Source organism: Triturus cristatus, chromosome 1_2, assembly GCF_964204655.1.
Source record: "Triturus cristatus chromosome 1_2, aTriCri1.1, whole genome shotgun sequence".
Lineage (NCBI taxonomy): Eukaryota > Metazoa > Chordata > Amphibia > Caudata > Salamandridae > Triturus > Triturus cristatus.
This window is the reverse complement of record NC_140580.1, coordinates 1,107,664,335-1,107,681,936: the sequence shown is the minus strand read 5'-3', so window position 1 is coordinate 1,107,681,936 and position 17,602 is coordinate 1,107,664,335. Positions and strand designations below refer to the sequence as shown.

At 48.8% G+C, this 17,602-nt stretch overlaps 1 protein-coding gene across 2 annotated transcripts in view; it reads right to left on the bottom strand.

The window, feature by feature from the left end:
- The window catches only part of LHX2 (LIM homeobox 2), a 204,092-nt gene that overhangs the window by 34,144 nt on the left and 152,346 nt on the right, over positions 1–17,602 (bottom strand). For both annotated transcript variants that reach the window (XM_085613743.1, XM_085613742.1), the window contains exons 2-3: positions 12,716–12,918; positions 9,921–10,294 (exon numbers count right to left, since the gene is read on the bottom strand). In XM_085613743.1, the coding sequence (XP_085469869.1) occupies positions 9,921–10,294; positions 12,716–12,915 (574 nt within the window). In that variant the 5' untranslated portion in view covers positions 12,916–12,918. The remainder of the gene's footprint in view (positions 1–9,920; positions 10,295–12,715; positions 12,919–17,602) is intronic.

Here is a 17,602-nt window from a genome sequence, read left to right as displayed (position 1 = left end):
ATTAGAAAACAGGACTACAAGTCCCAGAAGTCAAAAAAAAAACCTAGACTAGAGCAGCACATCACTCATGGACCATGAAAGTTTGTCAGCTATGAATGCCCTCCCACCCCACCCCCACCCCACCCCCACCTTAAGTATTAGAGATGATCAAAGCCCATGACCTAACCAAAGTAGGACCACAAAAGAAGAGCTGGCGGCTCTTCCATGACTTCCGGTTTCCGCACTGAGGGGCAGAAATGTTAGCTAGGCAAACAGGAAGTGGTGATTATTCGCAAACCTGAATGATGGTGCACAAAAAATAAGAAGCGATTACCAATAAGGAGAAAATGATTACTCAAGCAAGGAAAGTTTTAATAAAGATTCTGGAAGTCGTTTCCAGAAACAGGAAGTGACGATTACTAAGAAACCGGAAGTGAACATAAGCAAAAAAATTATTGAGCAGTAGTGCTTAGAAAAACCGAAAGTGGCTGTTACTACAGAATCAGGGAGTTCTCTCCAAGAATCTGGCAACTATTGCAAAGACACCGGGAGTGGGGATTAAGAAGAAGTAACTATTGAATAACAAGAACAGGCAGCGGCACTGGCAAAGCCCATAAGTTTGACGTTCACACTTAAGTGCTGGCAAAAAGGGGATATAACTCTCTACAGCAATGTGAAATACATGTTTTAAAAAGTTGCTTTGCCTTCACAATTTATGGATGAGATACATCATTAAATGTATGAGGACAGAAGTGTGCCTTTCTAGTGTACAATAGTCCTCCATGCACTCCCGTGGAGGTGGAAGGATACATCCGAAGAGCCAATACAAAGAAGGTGAGACGGCTTTGCCAATGTGGGCTGGTCTAGGTTGTGACTGACAATGTCACAAGCCAATGAGTGAAGGGTACAGAGCCAGGGAGGCCAATGGAGGAAGGAGGATAAACAAAGCCCCTTAGAGTAGGTATAGAATACAATGTGCATGTGCACATCAACCTTTAAAAAGGAAAGTGGTTAGTACCAAGGAAATAGGGTGATGTACCACGGAACAGGAAGTTGTTACCAAAGAGAGAAAGTAATGATTAATATACAATAAACTGTGAGGATGTCCGAGAAGCAGGAAATGGCCATCACCAAAAGAAGCAACTGTTAATCACCAGAGGGACAAAAAACGGTTGTTTCCAAGGAAAGGCAAATGGCGAGTACCCAGCAATCCAAAGCCGGGTTTACCAGTGATCATTAGAATAATGTGTTACTTCTATGACTGGTTGTTTGAAATTTGTAGACCCCCTTAGAGGCAAGTGTTGCGACCTGGGGTGAGCCAGGCAAGGCCTTCTGCAGTTCTGTGAGACCAAACTCACATCAACTCTTTCGAGCAAAGGTCTTCAAACTGGGGGGCCGGCCCCTGGGGGGTGGCTTAATTGATTCCAAGGGCAAAGGGGGGTCCTCAAGTTCTGGTCAAGAAAAGCATCATGCTGATAACAGTGCTTTGTTTCAAGTTTAAAAAGTGAGTGGCAGTTGTACTTATCAACTGTGATGTCGCTTTTTTATGCACTTTAATGCACCAAAAACGATGTGAATAAAGTTTTCTGACTGACTGACGAGTAATGTTTTATTGGCATGAGATAGCCGCAGTAGAGCCGAGCTGAAGCATGTGCACTGGCATTTCATTTGGATGTATGGCTATGACGTACTGTGCTTTTATGATCTTTGTTTTAAGATCGAATAGAGTTCTTTGGTTTTATTTGACAGACAGCGTGGCAGTCGCTACTCTGTAATGGGCCTTCACCAACATCGTTTGTCATTTACATCCTGGCTGGGAGTAGCTGTCAAATGGAAAGGGCTCAAAATATTCCTCAAACACACCCTCTCTCCCCCCACCCCCTCCAAATTCTGATAATCACACTGTGGACACATTTTTAGGCGTTACTAAGGTCTGGCTGACCAGAAAAGTATATTTGCCAATCCTGTATTTGATTGCATTTTTATAAGGGATGCCAGAACTGAAGTGCAATCTTTAAATATGTTTAGACAAATTTAGAACATTGACAATTTAACTGAATAATTGTGGAAAACTGTAGGGGGGGGGGTCTAAGGGTCTGATGTTTTTTTGGGGGGGAGGTGGGTTGGTACACAGGGGGCGCAGCATTAAAAAGTTTGCTGCGCCACTGCATTAGAGAATCCCTCAGCCTGCTCTGTTTGCCATCCCCCCTGGCAGGACAGGGGCTTCTATAGACATGCTCGAGTCCTCTGTCAACGCTCCACTGTGTGTTGTGTATAACACAACACCAGAGTCTAGGATAGTCCGCGGCTGTGCACTACAAGAGCCATCCATGGCCAGAAGGCGTCCACCTCAGAACTGAGTTATTCTGTGGATACTACGATGAACTAACCAGTACTTTTCAGAGTTTTTGTTAATCTGCTATGAATGGCTGCTAGGGGGCAGAGGGGTCCGTCATGCATGCTGTATTGAGAATCTGAAAGCCTTTCGGGGTTTGTGGGGGCAAATCACTTACACAGCAGCAAAACCCTAATTCTTTCTTTTAGTGTAAATCTCGCGAGAGCCCCCAGAGGGCATTAGTGACCCTAAATCAAGTGTCACCAGCTCCTAAGAGCTCAACGTGCGATCGGAAAGGATAGTTGCCGGGGGACGGAAAAACCCAATTCAAATAAAAGCGCGCGTATGTGTTTTACATAACAGCAGACACAACTCAGTTCCTCGAGGGGTCGTATCCACCAGTAGTCCAAAAAAATGTTTAATTCTCATGAACCCTGGAACATCATTTACGGATATGATATAATTATTGTGAAATGCATGTTTGTAAAGCGTGGTTCTTTGTGCAAAAACAATGAATCATTCATTTGTGTAATGATGTAGGTTAAGTAGAACATGTTCGCGGGCGCGTGTGAGCGAGAATGAGTGTGCATGTTTGGAAGTGCATGCCCGGTTTGGTGGGTCAGTTCGCCAACTCATGCATTCCAGGTTCTGTGATTGACCCCTTATGCCATAGGCAGGTTACAATTCTGGCCGGCCTACTCGGTATTTCCTCTTTCCGATGTCGATAAAATGAGTGCCCTTCAGTTTGTTAAAAATAAACACCCTTTATTTTTCTGTGAATGGCGCCAAGACGCCTCCTGTGGCGTGAACAAGCACTTGGCGAATACGCCAGCTTTGAAATATGTGTGTGTGCTTTGTCATTGACAGGGGACATCTACCAGCCCAAAGCCTTAGACAAAGAAGGGAGCCAGGCCCCCTCTCCAAGTACCCAGTGCTCTCCCCCACCCCTCCATGCAGGTGGGTGGCCTGGGGTGGCTTTACCGCGTCAGGAGCTCTGGGCTGTAGAGCGGATGTCCGCGCTGCTGTGGTGTGACATCATCTAAATGCACTGCTGACGTGTGCACAGCCTGTGCTTGTTGATGACAACGAGCAGCCTGAGAAAGAAGTCGGGCCACAGCCCCCATTCTATGGTGGGACCCGTCACTGCTCTGTATCTGAAGGGGTGTGTAGAGTGAGGGGCCCAGCACCTACCGCTGGCATGGCCCCTGGCGGATGAATCCACTCCAGGGGCCACGTGTTCGTGTAATGTCCTCGTTCCGCCCTCCTTTGGACTCAGCCAATGGCATAAAGCAAAGTGATAGAGCCCCCTGCAGAATATGATAAGGGGTTCCCCTAACCTACCATATCCCATTGGCCTTCGGCTAAATGGGGCCCCCCTCAAGGGTGGGGGCCTGCGCCGCTGAGGTCTGCGTTAGGGCCCTGGACTGGACTCAGCGTTAGACTAATTCCAGTACTCTCCAGAGTATGGTCGATCAGAGAATATAAACTCTGGCAGATGAACTGATTTGCCCAGGATCACACTGTTTGATCAAGCATTATTACGGAATTTACACACACACACACACATATATATATATATATATATGTGTGTGTGTGTGTGTGTGCTATTTCAAAATGAGAGGCATTTGTATGACTGCTTACTATAGTCAGTTAAGTGTAATATTTGTGGGGAAGTGAGGGGGCAGAATAGGAGCTCCGACGGACAGATTTCTAGTAGTAGCTGAAAACGTGATTTATAATAGACTGTGTAAAATAAAAGTACTGACTGCGGTTCTGGGGAACTTAGAAGACGTCTCGTGGAACAGCAGTCGGTATGACGTGCACGGGTTCCACGACTAAGATATTAGACATGGATTTAAAGGGCACCGCTAGGTCTGTTCTACCTCGAATGATGATGCAACATTTCAATTCAGCACCTGTCTTTACAGGTTTGAGAGTGTTCCCGCCCTCGGGGGGCCCCGGCATGCAACGCACATCTGTCGGATTCAGTGTTCTAAACATGTTATATAAAGTGGAGCCCGAATAAATGCCGTACCCCGGGGACTCTAGACAGGTACCCCTGTGTCCACCTGAAGGGCGCTGCACAGGTACCCCTGTGAGCAGGTACGCCTGTGTCCATCTGAGGGTCTCTGCACACTTACCCCAGTGTCCATAGCCTGTCGAGTATTCCCACCCCCAGGGGGCCTCGGCATGCACCGCACATCTGTCCTTTTCTGGGGCCGATATCAGCGCTCTGAACATGTTATATAAAGAGCGGATCGAATGAATGCCCTACCCCGGGGGCTCTGTACAGGTACCCCTGTGTCCAGAGCCAGAAGAGTGAACCCCCTCTCCATCCCCCTTCAGGGGGCCCCGGCATACACCGCAGGCACTGCACATCTGTCCTTTTCTGGGGACGGATTCAGTGCTCTGACAATGTGATGAAAAGCGAGGCCCTAGTGAATGAACGCGGTACCCCGGGCCTGAGGGGCTCCGCACAGGTGCCTTAGTGTTCAGCCCCCACGACCCCTGGCCTACAATAGCCCATCAAACTCGGCTACAACAAGTGGAGGCGGCCCCGTGATCGGAGGCCCTCCTGCAGGAAGGGCAGACGAGCTCTTTCAAGTGCCGGCTTCCTTCTGAGCGGTGCCGCGCCTGTCAGCCCTCATTCACATCCAAAGCTGGGCCGAGGACGCTTCCAGCCCACTGCACCCCACAGCCTGTTCCACAGCACGGGGCCGGGGCGCACGCAGGGAACCCCAAACATCCGCCGCCACGGCCCTCTTCCGCTCCAGCGCAACCAAACGCGAACCGCGCACACAGCACGTAATAAGGAGAGATCCGCGGATGCAGTGGAACCAGGGGAGGGGCAGGTGCAGAGGAGCACAGGGCTGGGCAGAGAGGGGAATGAGAAGGGATTGAAGGGGAAGTGGAGGTGGGGCTGTAGAGCGAGAGGGGGTGACGGAGTGAGAGGGGGAAGCACAACGTTGAAGGGACAGATTTGCGCCGACTGGCCGGAGAAAGAGGGGGTTTTCAGGAAAACATGATTTAAGAGAGGAGATGTTAGGGGGAGGGCAGCGCCCCGGTAGAAATAGGAATAAACACGGTGAGAGTAGGAGAGGCAGCTAGGGTGGAAGTAGGAGGCAGGCAGTTAGGAGAAAGAGAAACATAGGAGGGGTGCAGGTCGAAATAGGTGAGAGCACGACACAGGTAAAAGAGAGAGGTACAGACAGAAGAAAAGGAGAGAGGTGGTAAGAGACAGACAGAAAGGAATGTAAGTGGGCACCCTTTCAAGCTCTACTCCGAGCACCTCAGAGACGTTTAAAAATCGCACCCCTTTAAAACAAGAGCGAATCCCTTTACCAAACTAAACCTATAATACTAATGTCCCCAGACGTTTGAGTGTTTGCGGGTAGATCGAATCCTTCGATTAAATCAGAAATATTCCCAATTTGCATAATTTAAAGCCACAAATACTGCCTCTCGCCCGTGTGCCCAAGACAGCGCGGTGTGCCTGAGAGGCGCACTGGTGCACGCGTGTGAAGCGTTCCAGGGACTGAGGCTGTGGTCGGCATGAAGTCACTGTCCCGAAAAAATGGACTTGCCGAACACAACTCCTCCCACAAATGTCGCTCACTTTTGTTACAAACTAAACAGCACTTGGAGAAGAACTCAGCAGGGACTCGTCTTCGAACACGTTTTAAGCACAACTCCCACTAACATTAGACACATAATATTATTAACCAAGCAAAGACGAAACAACAAGATTCCAATATTACGTAAGCAGAGACTGTAACACAATCTACAGCACAACCTACAGAAATACGTTTCATGAAGATTAAGTCGTGAGTGCGACAAGGAGCGCGGGCTATTTATGGAAAGTGACACAAGGTCGTGAAAAATAAACACTATTATTTTTTTTATTTCGTATTGCTTGTCTTTCAAATTGTGTGTCTCGATGTATTTTATAGACATATGCGTGTATAAAAAATACATGTGTAAAGTGTGTGTGTATATAGCTATTGAATTGGTACAATTGCACATTTATCTAGGAAGCGAGCTAGATAAAGTGGCTCTATTTTTCAGAACATTGTTTCCTAGAAAGTGTTGATTTTAAATTGGATTAGTGAAGCGCCTTCAGGGATTTGTTCCTGTGCGTATGTACAGCCTGTGCGTGCCCTCGGACCAGCGTCGTTGAATGTCTTTTCCTCACACCCATGTGCGTATACCTTAACACGCCACATTAAGCCTGCCGTGTGCACTCTGTGGTCAGTCAAGGCAGCCGCGGCCCTGTGTCCAGCTACTGCTTTTATTTCATGAAGTTGTGCAAAGCACACCGGTTCCTTGCACTGCCGGACACACGCACGTCCCACCATTTTTCACGTCTGATATTCGTTTCCTCCGGTCTTCGATACTGAAAGTTGTTTTCTGAGGCCAGCACATCAGAGACTCCAGCGAGTAAACAAACTGTGTCCACGTGACAAGCATGGGATGGGGGTTCGAAGCGCACACGCTCCATGCACATAAACACACGCTCACCACCACATATATCCCTAAAAACATCCATGAAAGGGAACACACACGACTTACAACCCACGCACACATGAGCAACCACACACAAACCAGTGAGTGCACACACGAATACACAAGCCGTTTACAACTCGCGCGCACTAGAACAACCACCCCTAAACCAGAGAGCGCACTCACCAACGCACGCCAGTTACTACACGCGCGCACATATAAACAACTTTGAACAACAACAGTAAACAACCGAGCGCACTTTCTCACACACAAATATACACTTGACCACGCACGCGTGAACACCGCTGCAGGCCGCACGCACTCATCATGTACACAGCACTAGCGTACACAAACACACGCATTCATCACTACAGGCCTCACGCACTCATATACATAAACCTCAACACACACAAAAACACACACGCCCTCACCACTGCAGCCCGCACCCACTCTTATCATACTCACACACAAAGACACAAACACAGGGGCGGATCCAGCAGGAAGCACGAACTCATGACACACACAAAGACGCGCACAGAGGCAGACTCCGCTGCAGGCCTCACGCACTCACACACATACACACCCTTCTCGCTCCAAGCCTCTCTGGACCTTGCAGACAGGCAGAGAAAGCAGCTCTGCGGCTCAGTTACGCACCCCAAGCACCCTGCCACACACAGCATGTGCCCCCCGATTTAACAATCCTCCTCCCGGGGTCACTGCGGGGCAGTCCCGGCCGGGCAGCAGCCAGCAGCACCTGGTGTGTGTTACGTGAGTTTAACACCGGCTGCCCCAAGGCCACAGAGCCAGACACAGCGGCGAACAGTCACCGAAAGACGAACTTCCAAACTCCTGAACACTCACCCCCTCCGTCCATGTTTTATTCCCATGTGGTCACCCTGCGAGCCATGCCATTGTCCTGGAGTCCTGGACTCCAGTTGGAAGACCAAGGGGCTCCTAGAAGCGTTCTCGGGCGGGGGCTGCCTTTAAACGCTATTCAGCCCTCTGAAGTGGTCCCTTGCAACAAAAAGACCAGGTTTTATCAGTGTCCACTTAACCAGGCACTCTGCCTCCAGTCGCTGCATTTCTACCTGAAGCGAAAAAAGCGAATTTCCTCCTCGCGGCGCTAATTAGCAGGTTGACAGCACTTGATCCGGGTGATTAGCAGCTCGAACTATTATTATAGGTCTCGCTTTAAAGGGGGCGGCAGCTTAAGGGGGTGGGGCCATCAAACAGCGAGAGCTGACCACGGAGGGCCAGATGATCATCTAGCGCTCCGAGACAACCAGGAGAGCATGGAGCACTATGCAGACAATTAGATACATTTTAGAAGTGACCATAAAACCTAGTGCTTTGAAGGAGGCTGGACAGAATGCAGCACTATACAAATAAACACATCTTGCTAGTATAGACGAATGTCGCTTTAACTGACTTATGCTCTGTTGCTATAGGCAGCAGGCACGGGCACCGCCATACCAATGCACACATCTACCAGTATATGTATTTAGCGTCATTTAATCGTGTACTCTAGTGCTCTGAGGCAGCGTCGTAAGCATGCAACGCTTTATAAATAAATGTAGATATTCAGTAAATACATATCAAGCACCAAATGCATATATACTGTAGTATCCCGAGGCGCCAGGGCATCATGCAGCGCTATACACACGCAGCTATTCAGTATACATATATAAATATCACTTATTGATGATATAGCCCCAGATTCGGCATAGGCAGCATGCGGCGCTTGTACTAATGAATACACACATCTGTCCAATGCATCTAGCATCAGCTAATCAAGTGCTCGTGAGCTTTCGGAAGCATGCAGCGCTGCACAAGCACAATAATCAGACATATAGCATGGAGCTCCGAGAGGCAGCCCTAGCAGCACTCACCACTATATTAAAAAAAAAAAGTTTCTAATTCACGTGCATCTAGCATCAAGTTGCCGAGGCAGCTTAGGCAGCTTGCATAACTATACAAAGGACAAAACAACTTATAGATCTAACAACCATGCAATATAGTGCTTTGAGGCAGCCATGCGATAATTAATACTATGAGTAGGCGTATTCACAGATGATCACATCCAGCTCTCAGAGCAGTGTCTCGTGTGCAGCGCTATGCGTATCATGCCAACAATGCACACATGACAGTTTTCTGTGCTATTTTCATTTAGCGCTATGACTTTGACACCTGGCGCGTACACACAGCGTTGCAGACAAGCAGCAGTACCCAAAATAACATTTAGTGCATGCACTCCAGGGAGTATTCAGACGTCATGTGATCCAGAGCGCTGGACAGACCCACGTATGCAGCAGCTAATTATCATGTCATCTAGCACACCGAAGCAGTGTGCCCAGAATGCAGAGCTACACAACATATAATAAATTAGTGGATTAAATTAGTACAGTGATCATTCATAGTGTTTTGAGTCGATTTAGGCAGCATAGCTATACATAAATGTATTTATTGATGTAATATAGCGCATTAAGGCTGTCACAACATCAAGCGGTGCTATAAATAAACGTATCTTCTGAATATGTTTTCTAGAGTTTAAGGGAAGACTGGCGACGTGCAGCACTACAATTTAACATATTCACTGGTCATGTTCTCTAGCACTCCCGAGGGTAAAGTGGACAGACGGCAGCCGTATTGTTTTCTGCGAAAATGTGATGTAGTGCTCCGACAAATAACTAACAGCATGCAGAGCTATATCAGACGATAAATAATTAAATGACTATTCCCATTAATCGTGTATTTCAGAGCTCCGAGGCAGCCTGGAGTGCTGTGAGTGTTTATAATGTCCATGACATCTAACTTGGCGAAGCAGCATGGCAGGATGCGGCCCTACACAAAAACATCACCAATCTTCTACGTTTCTGCAGGAAACCCAAAGCATATCTTGTCTTCTGTGCTCACGCCTCATTATTCAGGTATGGTCACGTGACGCCCCTCCCCCTCTCAGAATGAATGAACCCCATTGGCACTTTGCACAGATATGCGTGCTTTCTCAAAAGCGTAACAGGGCGTGATGTAAGACGTGGTGCAGCGTGGGGTGACGTGAGGTAACGTAACGTAAAACAGGAGAGCGGAAGTCAGGCAGGACCCTTACCTGCGTTATAGGCTGCCAGGTCGGCTCCCGGGCCCGGGCTCTTCCTCTTCCTCGGCCGCCCCTTCTGCACAGTCCCCACCCCGTTGTAGTAGGGCAGTCCCAGAGCGTTGGGCCCCCCTCCCAGGCCCTTGGCCGGGACCCCGTCCGCGTGGTTGAAGTGCACCTGGTACTCCCCCTGGATAAGGCTCTCAAAGTGCAGGCGGCAGTACACCAGGCTGTCCTTCATGCCAAAGTGGTCCCCGGTGGTCAGCATCTTGTTGCACGTGCTGCACGTGAAGCAGTTCAGGTGGTAAACCAGATCCCGGGCCCGCATCACCATCTCCGAGGCCGAGATGCCCAGGTGGCAGCGGGCACACCTCTGCACGGAGAACCGCCTGCAAATAAAAGGGGAATAAATCAAACCGGGACCCGGCAAAACAATGCACCGTTTATCGCCTCCCCCCCCCCCTCGGCCGTTCCCTTTAAAACCCAGAGCGATCTCTCCCCTCCCCGCCCCCGGCCTTCACTATAACAACTTAAAGATGTTTTCCATCCGGCCCTAAAGCTACAAAAAGAGAGCTCTCTTCAGATTTATAGCTTTTCTACCCAACATTGCCAGAAAACCTCTCCGGGCACTAAAGTTTGTTTTTTCACATACTCCTGGCGCTACAAATCTCCGCTTTTTTCTCTAACCACAGAATGCCTGAGCCTCTTTGTGTTTTCAAAGTGCAGAAGGGTCTGTTTATTCAAATAAAAAGTATATATATATATATATATATATATATATATATATATACACACACACACACACACAAAATAAAATTGTGTGTGTGTGTTTATATATATATAGATATATACACACACACACACACAATTTTATTTTTAACGCTTCCTGTATTCTTTATATTCAATACAGTTTTTTGTTTATAAAAAAAATCTTCATAAATTCTCTGGAATCTTAGTTGTGACTTGTTCCCCAATTCTCCTTCACCTCACTTCGCGCACTAAAAAAAAGTATACCAAAAAAGTATACGGCATTTGTTAATACATTGTTTAATCTAAATGGAGGAAACCGTGGACTTAACATTCAGACATAAGAGCAAACAGGCCCACCAAGAGAAGTCACACACAGAATAAGTCACTGTGAGCTCACAGTCGACAGCAGAACAATTTTACAAAACCAAACAGGTGGTCACCAAGGACACAGCCACGGGCACAGCAGCAATAACTAGAACGCTCACGCAGATACAACACGCAAACATGGACATACGACGCAGAATAAACTGTACGCAACCGTGTGCGCAGCCACATAAATACCCAAAGCGTGCGCGCCAACAAGTGCTACCGGAACACATCAAAATACAAATATTCTCCTTGAGTCATACAAATTAAAGGCGCACGACTCGTGCATTGTGCTCGCATTAGTCACAAACACAAACTCAGAAGTCGCATAAACGTCCACAGGAGTCCCACATACTCGCACAAACGTAACGCAAATACACATAAAAAGCACGCACATCTGCTGGAATACACGGAACACGAAAAAACAGACAAATAAAGACCGACGATACACAAAAAACGTGCACACTCGTACATTGGGTACACACTCAAATGTTCATTTTTTCGAAATAATTAAGGCTGGTATTGTTTCTTTCAACGCAGTGCACGTATCGAAATGGCGATAGTTTTACGTTTTCAGTTTTAATACAACATTTCTTTCGATTTTGATTAAGGATGCGGGTGAGGAGTTCAATTTTCCTGTGGGCCATTTTGAGGGCCCATCAAAGCGCAGCTCAGTGCGCGCAATTCATGCGTTGCTGCTGTTTTTTTTGTGTGTGTTGTGTATGTGTTCGCAGGGTCGAATTGTGTGCGTCTTTGTAAAGGAGATCGCTCTTCTATAGAAAAAGTGAACATCTCACGAATCACCAGTGTCTCAAAAGCAGCCTTGGGTGCAGCTAAACCCGCTGCCCGTGCCAAGATGAGCGTTTCACACCATGGCACGCACCTGGCACCCTGGACGCCGAAGCAGACCCCTATCTGGTGCACGTGGACTGCCTGAAGCATCCGCGTGGGTGACTGTGCCCCCTGTGCCCCCTCCACACGTGCGTGAGCCGAGGCAGGGTAATTAATAGCCGTGGTGTACACCTATTTCTTGTTCCCACATATGATGGGGCAGTTATGGACCTTGGGTCTCTCATAAAGCTGTGCCTGGTAAAGAGTGTGTGCCCCTCGGCCTGGTGGATTCACTGTCCCTTTCTGTCCTGTGCTTGCAGTTATTACGCAGCCTACTCCGGCATCTGGCGGGCACTACGGCACCCTTTTCTTGTGCCCGATAAAGTATTTGTGCTTCTCTGTCCTGTGCGTGGCAGGGTCGTGTGCCCTCTGTCTTTTGCGTGGCAGGGTCGTGTGGCCACTGTCCTGTGCGTGGCAGGGTCATTTTGTTTCACATATTCCCATATGCTGTGCCAGCTGTAGCCCCTGTGACCCTCGACACTGTGTGGATGGCAGGGTGTGGTTCAGTGGTACTGTGACCCCCATCCCCCGCCCCCACACTCTGTGCCAGGTAAGGTAAATGTTCCTCTCTTGCATTGTCAGCGACCGCGCCCCTCCCTCCTTGTACACGCCTGCGCACGTGGGCCCTGAGGACTGTCCCGTGTCTGTGTCCTGTGTACGTGCCCCCGCTCCCCCTTCTTCTGGACTAGTGGCCGCCATGTGGCTGGGTCTGTGTCAGTGCCCCCTCCCTACCCGCCATCGCCCCCGGGCTTGGTCACTGGGGCCGTGACCTCTTGCTCGCCCCGCCCCCAGGCGTCCCTTACCTGTAGTAGTCCTCCTTGCAGTAGATGCTGCCGTCCTTGCTGAAGCAGGTGAGTTCGGACTCCAGGTGCAGCTTACACTCGCAGCACTTCAGGCACCGCATGTGCCACTGCTTGTCCACGGCCAGGAGGTAGTAGCGGTCCGAAATCTTCCCCCCGCAGCCGGCGCACAGGGCGGCCCGGTCACTGCTAATGGACGGCATGGTCTGGGGGGAGAGGCGACATGGGGTCAGTGAGGTCACGCGGAGGGTCAGGACTGAGGCACAACACTAGTGAGCAAGGCACTGCCTGACGCACAATACTTTACTGAGCAAGGAACTGCCTGACGCACAACACTAGTGAGCGAGGAACTGCCTGATGCACAATACTTTACTGAGCAAGGAACTGCCTGACGCACAATACTTTTTTCTGAACAAGGAACTGCCTGATGCACAACACTAGTGAGCGAGGAACTGCCTAACGCGCATACTAGTGAGCAGGATACTGCCTGATGCACAATACTAGTGAGCAGGATACTGCCTGATGCACAATACTAGTGAGCAAGGAACTGCCAGACGCACAATACTACTGAGCAAGTAACTGACTGACGCACAATACTAGTGAGCAAGATACTGCCTGACGCACAATACTAGTGAGCAAGATACTGCCTGATGCACAATACTAGTGAGCAAGGAACTGCCAGACGCACAATACTAGTGAGCAAGATACTGCCTGACGCACAATACTAGTGAGCAAGATACTGCCTGATGCACAATACTAGTGAGCAAGGAACTGCCAGACGCACAATACTACTGAGCAAGGAACTGCCTGACGCACAACACTAGTGAGCGAGGAACTGCCTGATGCACAATACTTTACTGAGCAAGGAACTGCCTGACGCACAATACTTTTTTCTGAACAAGGAACTGCCTGATGCACAACACTAGTGAGCGAGGAACTGCCTAACGCGCATACTAGTGAGCAGGATACTGCCTGATGCACAATACTAGTGAGCAGGATACTGCCTGATGCACAATACTAGTGAGCAAGGAACTGCCAGACGCACAATACTACTGAGCAAGTAACTGACTGACGCACAATACTAGTGAGCAAGATACTGCCTGACGCACAAAACTAGTGAGCAAGATACTGCCTGACGCACAAAACTAGTAAGCAAGGAACTACCTAATGTGCAATACTAGTGAGCAAGATACTGTCTGAAGCACAATACTACTGAGCAAAGAACTGCCTGACACACAGCACTAGTGGCCAAGGTACTGCCTAATGCACACTACTATTGAGGAAGGTACAGCCTGACGGACATTACTGTACTGAGTAAGGTACAGCCTGACGGACAATACTATGAGCAAAGAACTGCCTGACGCACAACACTAGTGACCAGGGTACTGCCTAACGCACAATACTACCGAGCAAGATACTACCTGATGCACAACACCACTAAGCAAAATACTGTCTGACACACAATACTACTGAGAAATGTACAGCCTGACGCACAATACTGTACTGAGCAAGGAACTGCCAGATGCACCTTAATACTGAGCAAAGTGCTGCCAGGCGCACAATACTGTACTGAGCAAGGAACTGCCTGACGCACAACACTACTGGGCAAGGTAGAGTCTGATACAAAACACCACTAAGCAATGTACTGCCTAGCGCACAATACCACTGAGCAAGGTAGTGCCTGACCACAATCACACCGAGCAAGGTACTACTGACCCACAATACTACTGAGCAAGGTAGTGCCTGGCATGCGTCACTACTGAGCAAGGTACTGCCTGGCGCACAATACTACTGAGCAAGGTGCTACCTAAAATACAATACTAGTGAACACAGCTCTATTGAACACAAAATCCTACTGAACACGGTACAGCTGAGCACATGACACTAATGAACAACGCACTGTTTACTCGACAACACTGCTAAACAGGTAAGCTGAACTCACAACGCCATCAAACGGGTACCGTCTAATACACACAACTAGTGAACAGGGCTCTGCCTAACACACAACTGGGGGGAAACGGAGTGCCAAGCACACAAAACTAATGACTGCAGCGCCGCTCGGCACATAACACGAACGAACAAGACACTGCACACAATAATGCTAAATACGTACTACTCACAACACACCACTACCAACCACGCTCCTGCCTACTGCTCAAAATGAATGAACACTGCACCGACGAATATACAGTACTGATGAGCACACAGCGAACTGCACTCTAAACCGCTCAGTGCCAACACGAGGTACACAGTACTGGGGGTGCCACACTCTTTACACAGTAATGGTGCATGCCGACACCACTGTCGGATGTAAACACTAATGTACGCACTTATCCTGATACTCAACGACTGGACGCAGTACTGAGGGGAGCAGCCCTACTGTTCACGGTACTGACGGGTACCAATGCTACCTGTGCAGTACTGTTGAATATCAACGTACGTCACTGTACAAAGGGTGCTGGGTGGCAATATTACTGTGCACACTACGCTGACACAGCAATGTTACTTCTGTGCACACTACTGCGCAGAAATACTGCGAGATTTATTTAACACCACCGTACTCGGCACTGATAGATGTCACCACCACGGAGGACACGACTGCTGGCTATGCATCCTGCGTTATACCAACACTTTGTGCACAATACTGCAGCAGAGCAACATTAATGCGCACAGTACTCCTGGACACCAGCTCTACGGAACACAACACCGAGGGTATAAATACTATTGTGCCCCCCGAAGCCGGATGTTAACACTTTTCTACACAATTCTGCTCTATGCTAATACTGCTGTGCATAATGCCGGTGGTTCGCAAATATTACACTACACATTACTGCCGTAACACTACTGCTGTACATTATACCGTGCACATTACCTCCGTTTCACTATTGCGGTGCAGAATACCGCTGGATACCAAATACTGCAGTACGCAAGACACCTCTTTAGCAATACTACTGTTCACAGTACCGCTGGGTACCAAATGCCGAATACTACAGGCTACAACACCGCTCGATGCCACTGCTGCTGTTCACAGTACCGTTTCTGCACCCAATACTACCGTACACATCACCGCTGTGACACTACCCTTGTTCATAAGACCGCTGGAGCCCAAACACTACAGTACACAGCACCGCACTATGCTAATACTGTTCTACACAATACTTCCGTCAACACAACACTAGTAGACACCTGCCGCTGATCACCTTGCTGTTTGAATCTAACTGCACCTTGGCACACAGAAGTGCTTGGCACCAAGCTGGTCCACACGGGTGCACAGCCATCATGGATGCGCGCCGGGCCTCAGTAAAGCCCTGCGTGGCATGCAATACAGCCGGGCACTGAGTAACGCTGACCGCAAAACTACCGGGCACAGAACACCACACTGCGCCCTTAAAGTGTGCCAGCGGTGAGGTTGGCACACCGACATGCAGGTGTCGCTCGGGTTTTCTATCACTCTGTGGAGGTAGCACAGACAATGGGTTGGGGAAGGGTGTTACCAGACTGGGCGAGGGCACGGCCCGGCACCAGCTTGGTTGACCAGGGTGCGCGCACCGAGGTCTACAGATGCCATCGGTCCTGGTTGTGCCAGGCCCACTGCTTCACCCCACGGGCATCGTGCGATGCTGGCGCTACCCCAGGGCAGTACCCCTTGCCACTTTATGAGTGTACAGGGCGTGCCACCATAGCACGAAGGTGCATTTACCGGGTTGTCAAAATAAACAGTACAATTCAACGCAGCTTCTTGACCCTTCCCCTCTCCCCCACCCCTTTAAAGGGACCCGATTATATCTGGGAAGAGCGCGCAGCACAAAAACAGACGCAAGGCTACATCGAGTCTTTGGGGGGGGGGGGGGGGGAGGGGGGGGAGGGGATTGGAGAAAAGAGCGAAGTAAAGCGCCCTTTTTGGAACTTAATTTGTATTTACAGCGTCTGCAGCACTTTTTACACAAGGGCCCAGCGGCGGGTCATGAGAACCCACGCGCGTGCAGCTGTCAGCCCTTTATTCATTTTTATTTCGAAAAATCGGAGTATGAATTAAGAAGCTAAATAGAGAGGATTTTTGAAAATCAATCAATCTATCTATCTATCTATCTATCTATCTATCTATCTATCTATCTATCTATCTCTTTATCTGCCTATGTTACTTTCTATCCCCAGTCTGTCTGGACATTCATTAATATATGTTTCTGTCCATTCCATGCATAATCGTCTCCATCATGAAAAGTTTTCTAGGCCGGCTCCTTCGTCCACTCGTCTTCCAAGAAACTCCAAACGAGCGGTTTGAGCAGCAGAACAGTAAATGTGGACAAAGGCGGAAGTCATAAACGGCAAAACAGCCTTATATAATTTAACAGTTGGGTGTCGTATCGCAAAGAAAACAGACCTCGGCCATGAGAGAGCAAACAGCCTCCCCGTTCCGCCGGTACCCACCACCCTGTGCTCCCCGCACGGACAGAAGGGGCGTCCCGTCCCCGGGCATGCACGGGCCTCACACCTCAATATACTATTAATGACGTGAACTCTCAGGCCTGACTATCTAAAGGGTCATTACCCCCAAACACACACACTTTTTTCTTATCATCCCCTAATGTTGCCGCGACATCAGGACACCCACCTACCAACGGATCAGCGTGCAACTGTCAAATAAAAAATAAACATATTGTGCCGGGAGGACTCTCCAAAACAAGCCTCCTTAAGCTACAAAATTGCAAGACCAAATGCTTTCCAAAGAAACAGGACCTCCGAATATACTCTGAACAATAACACATATTGGAAAGAACACGCCGGAGGGAGAAATGCACTAAAAGGTCAGAAAAAGCTAATAAAAAAAAAAAAAATGACTGCATCAGAGCTGATGCGCTAAGGATAAAACCTTGTAGTTTTAATTAAATA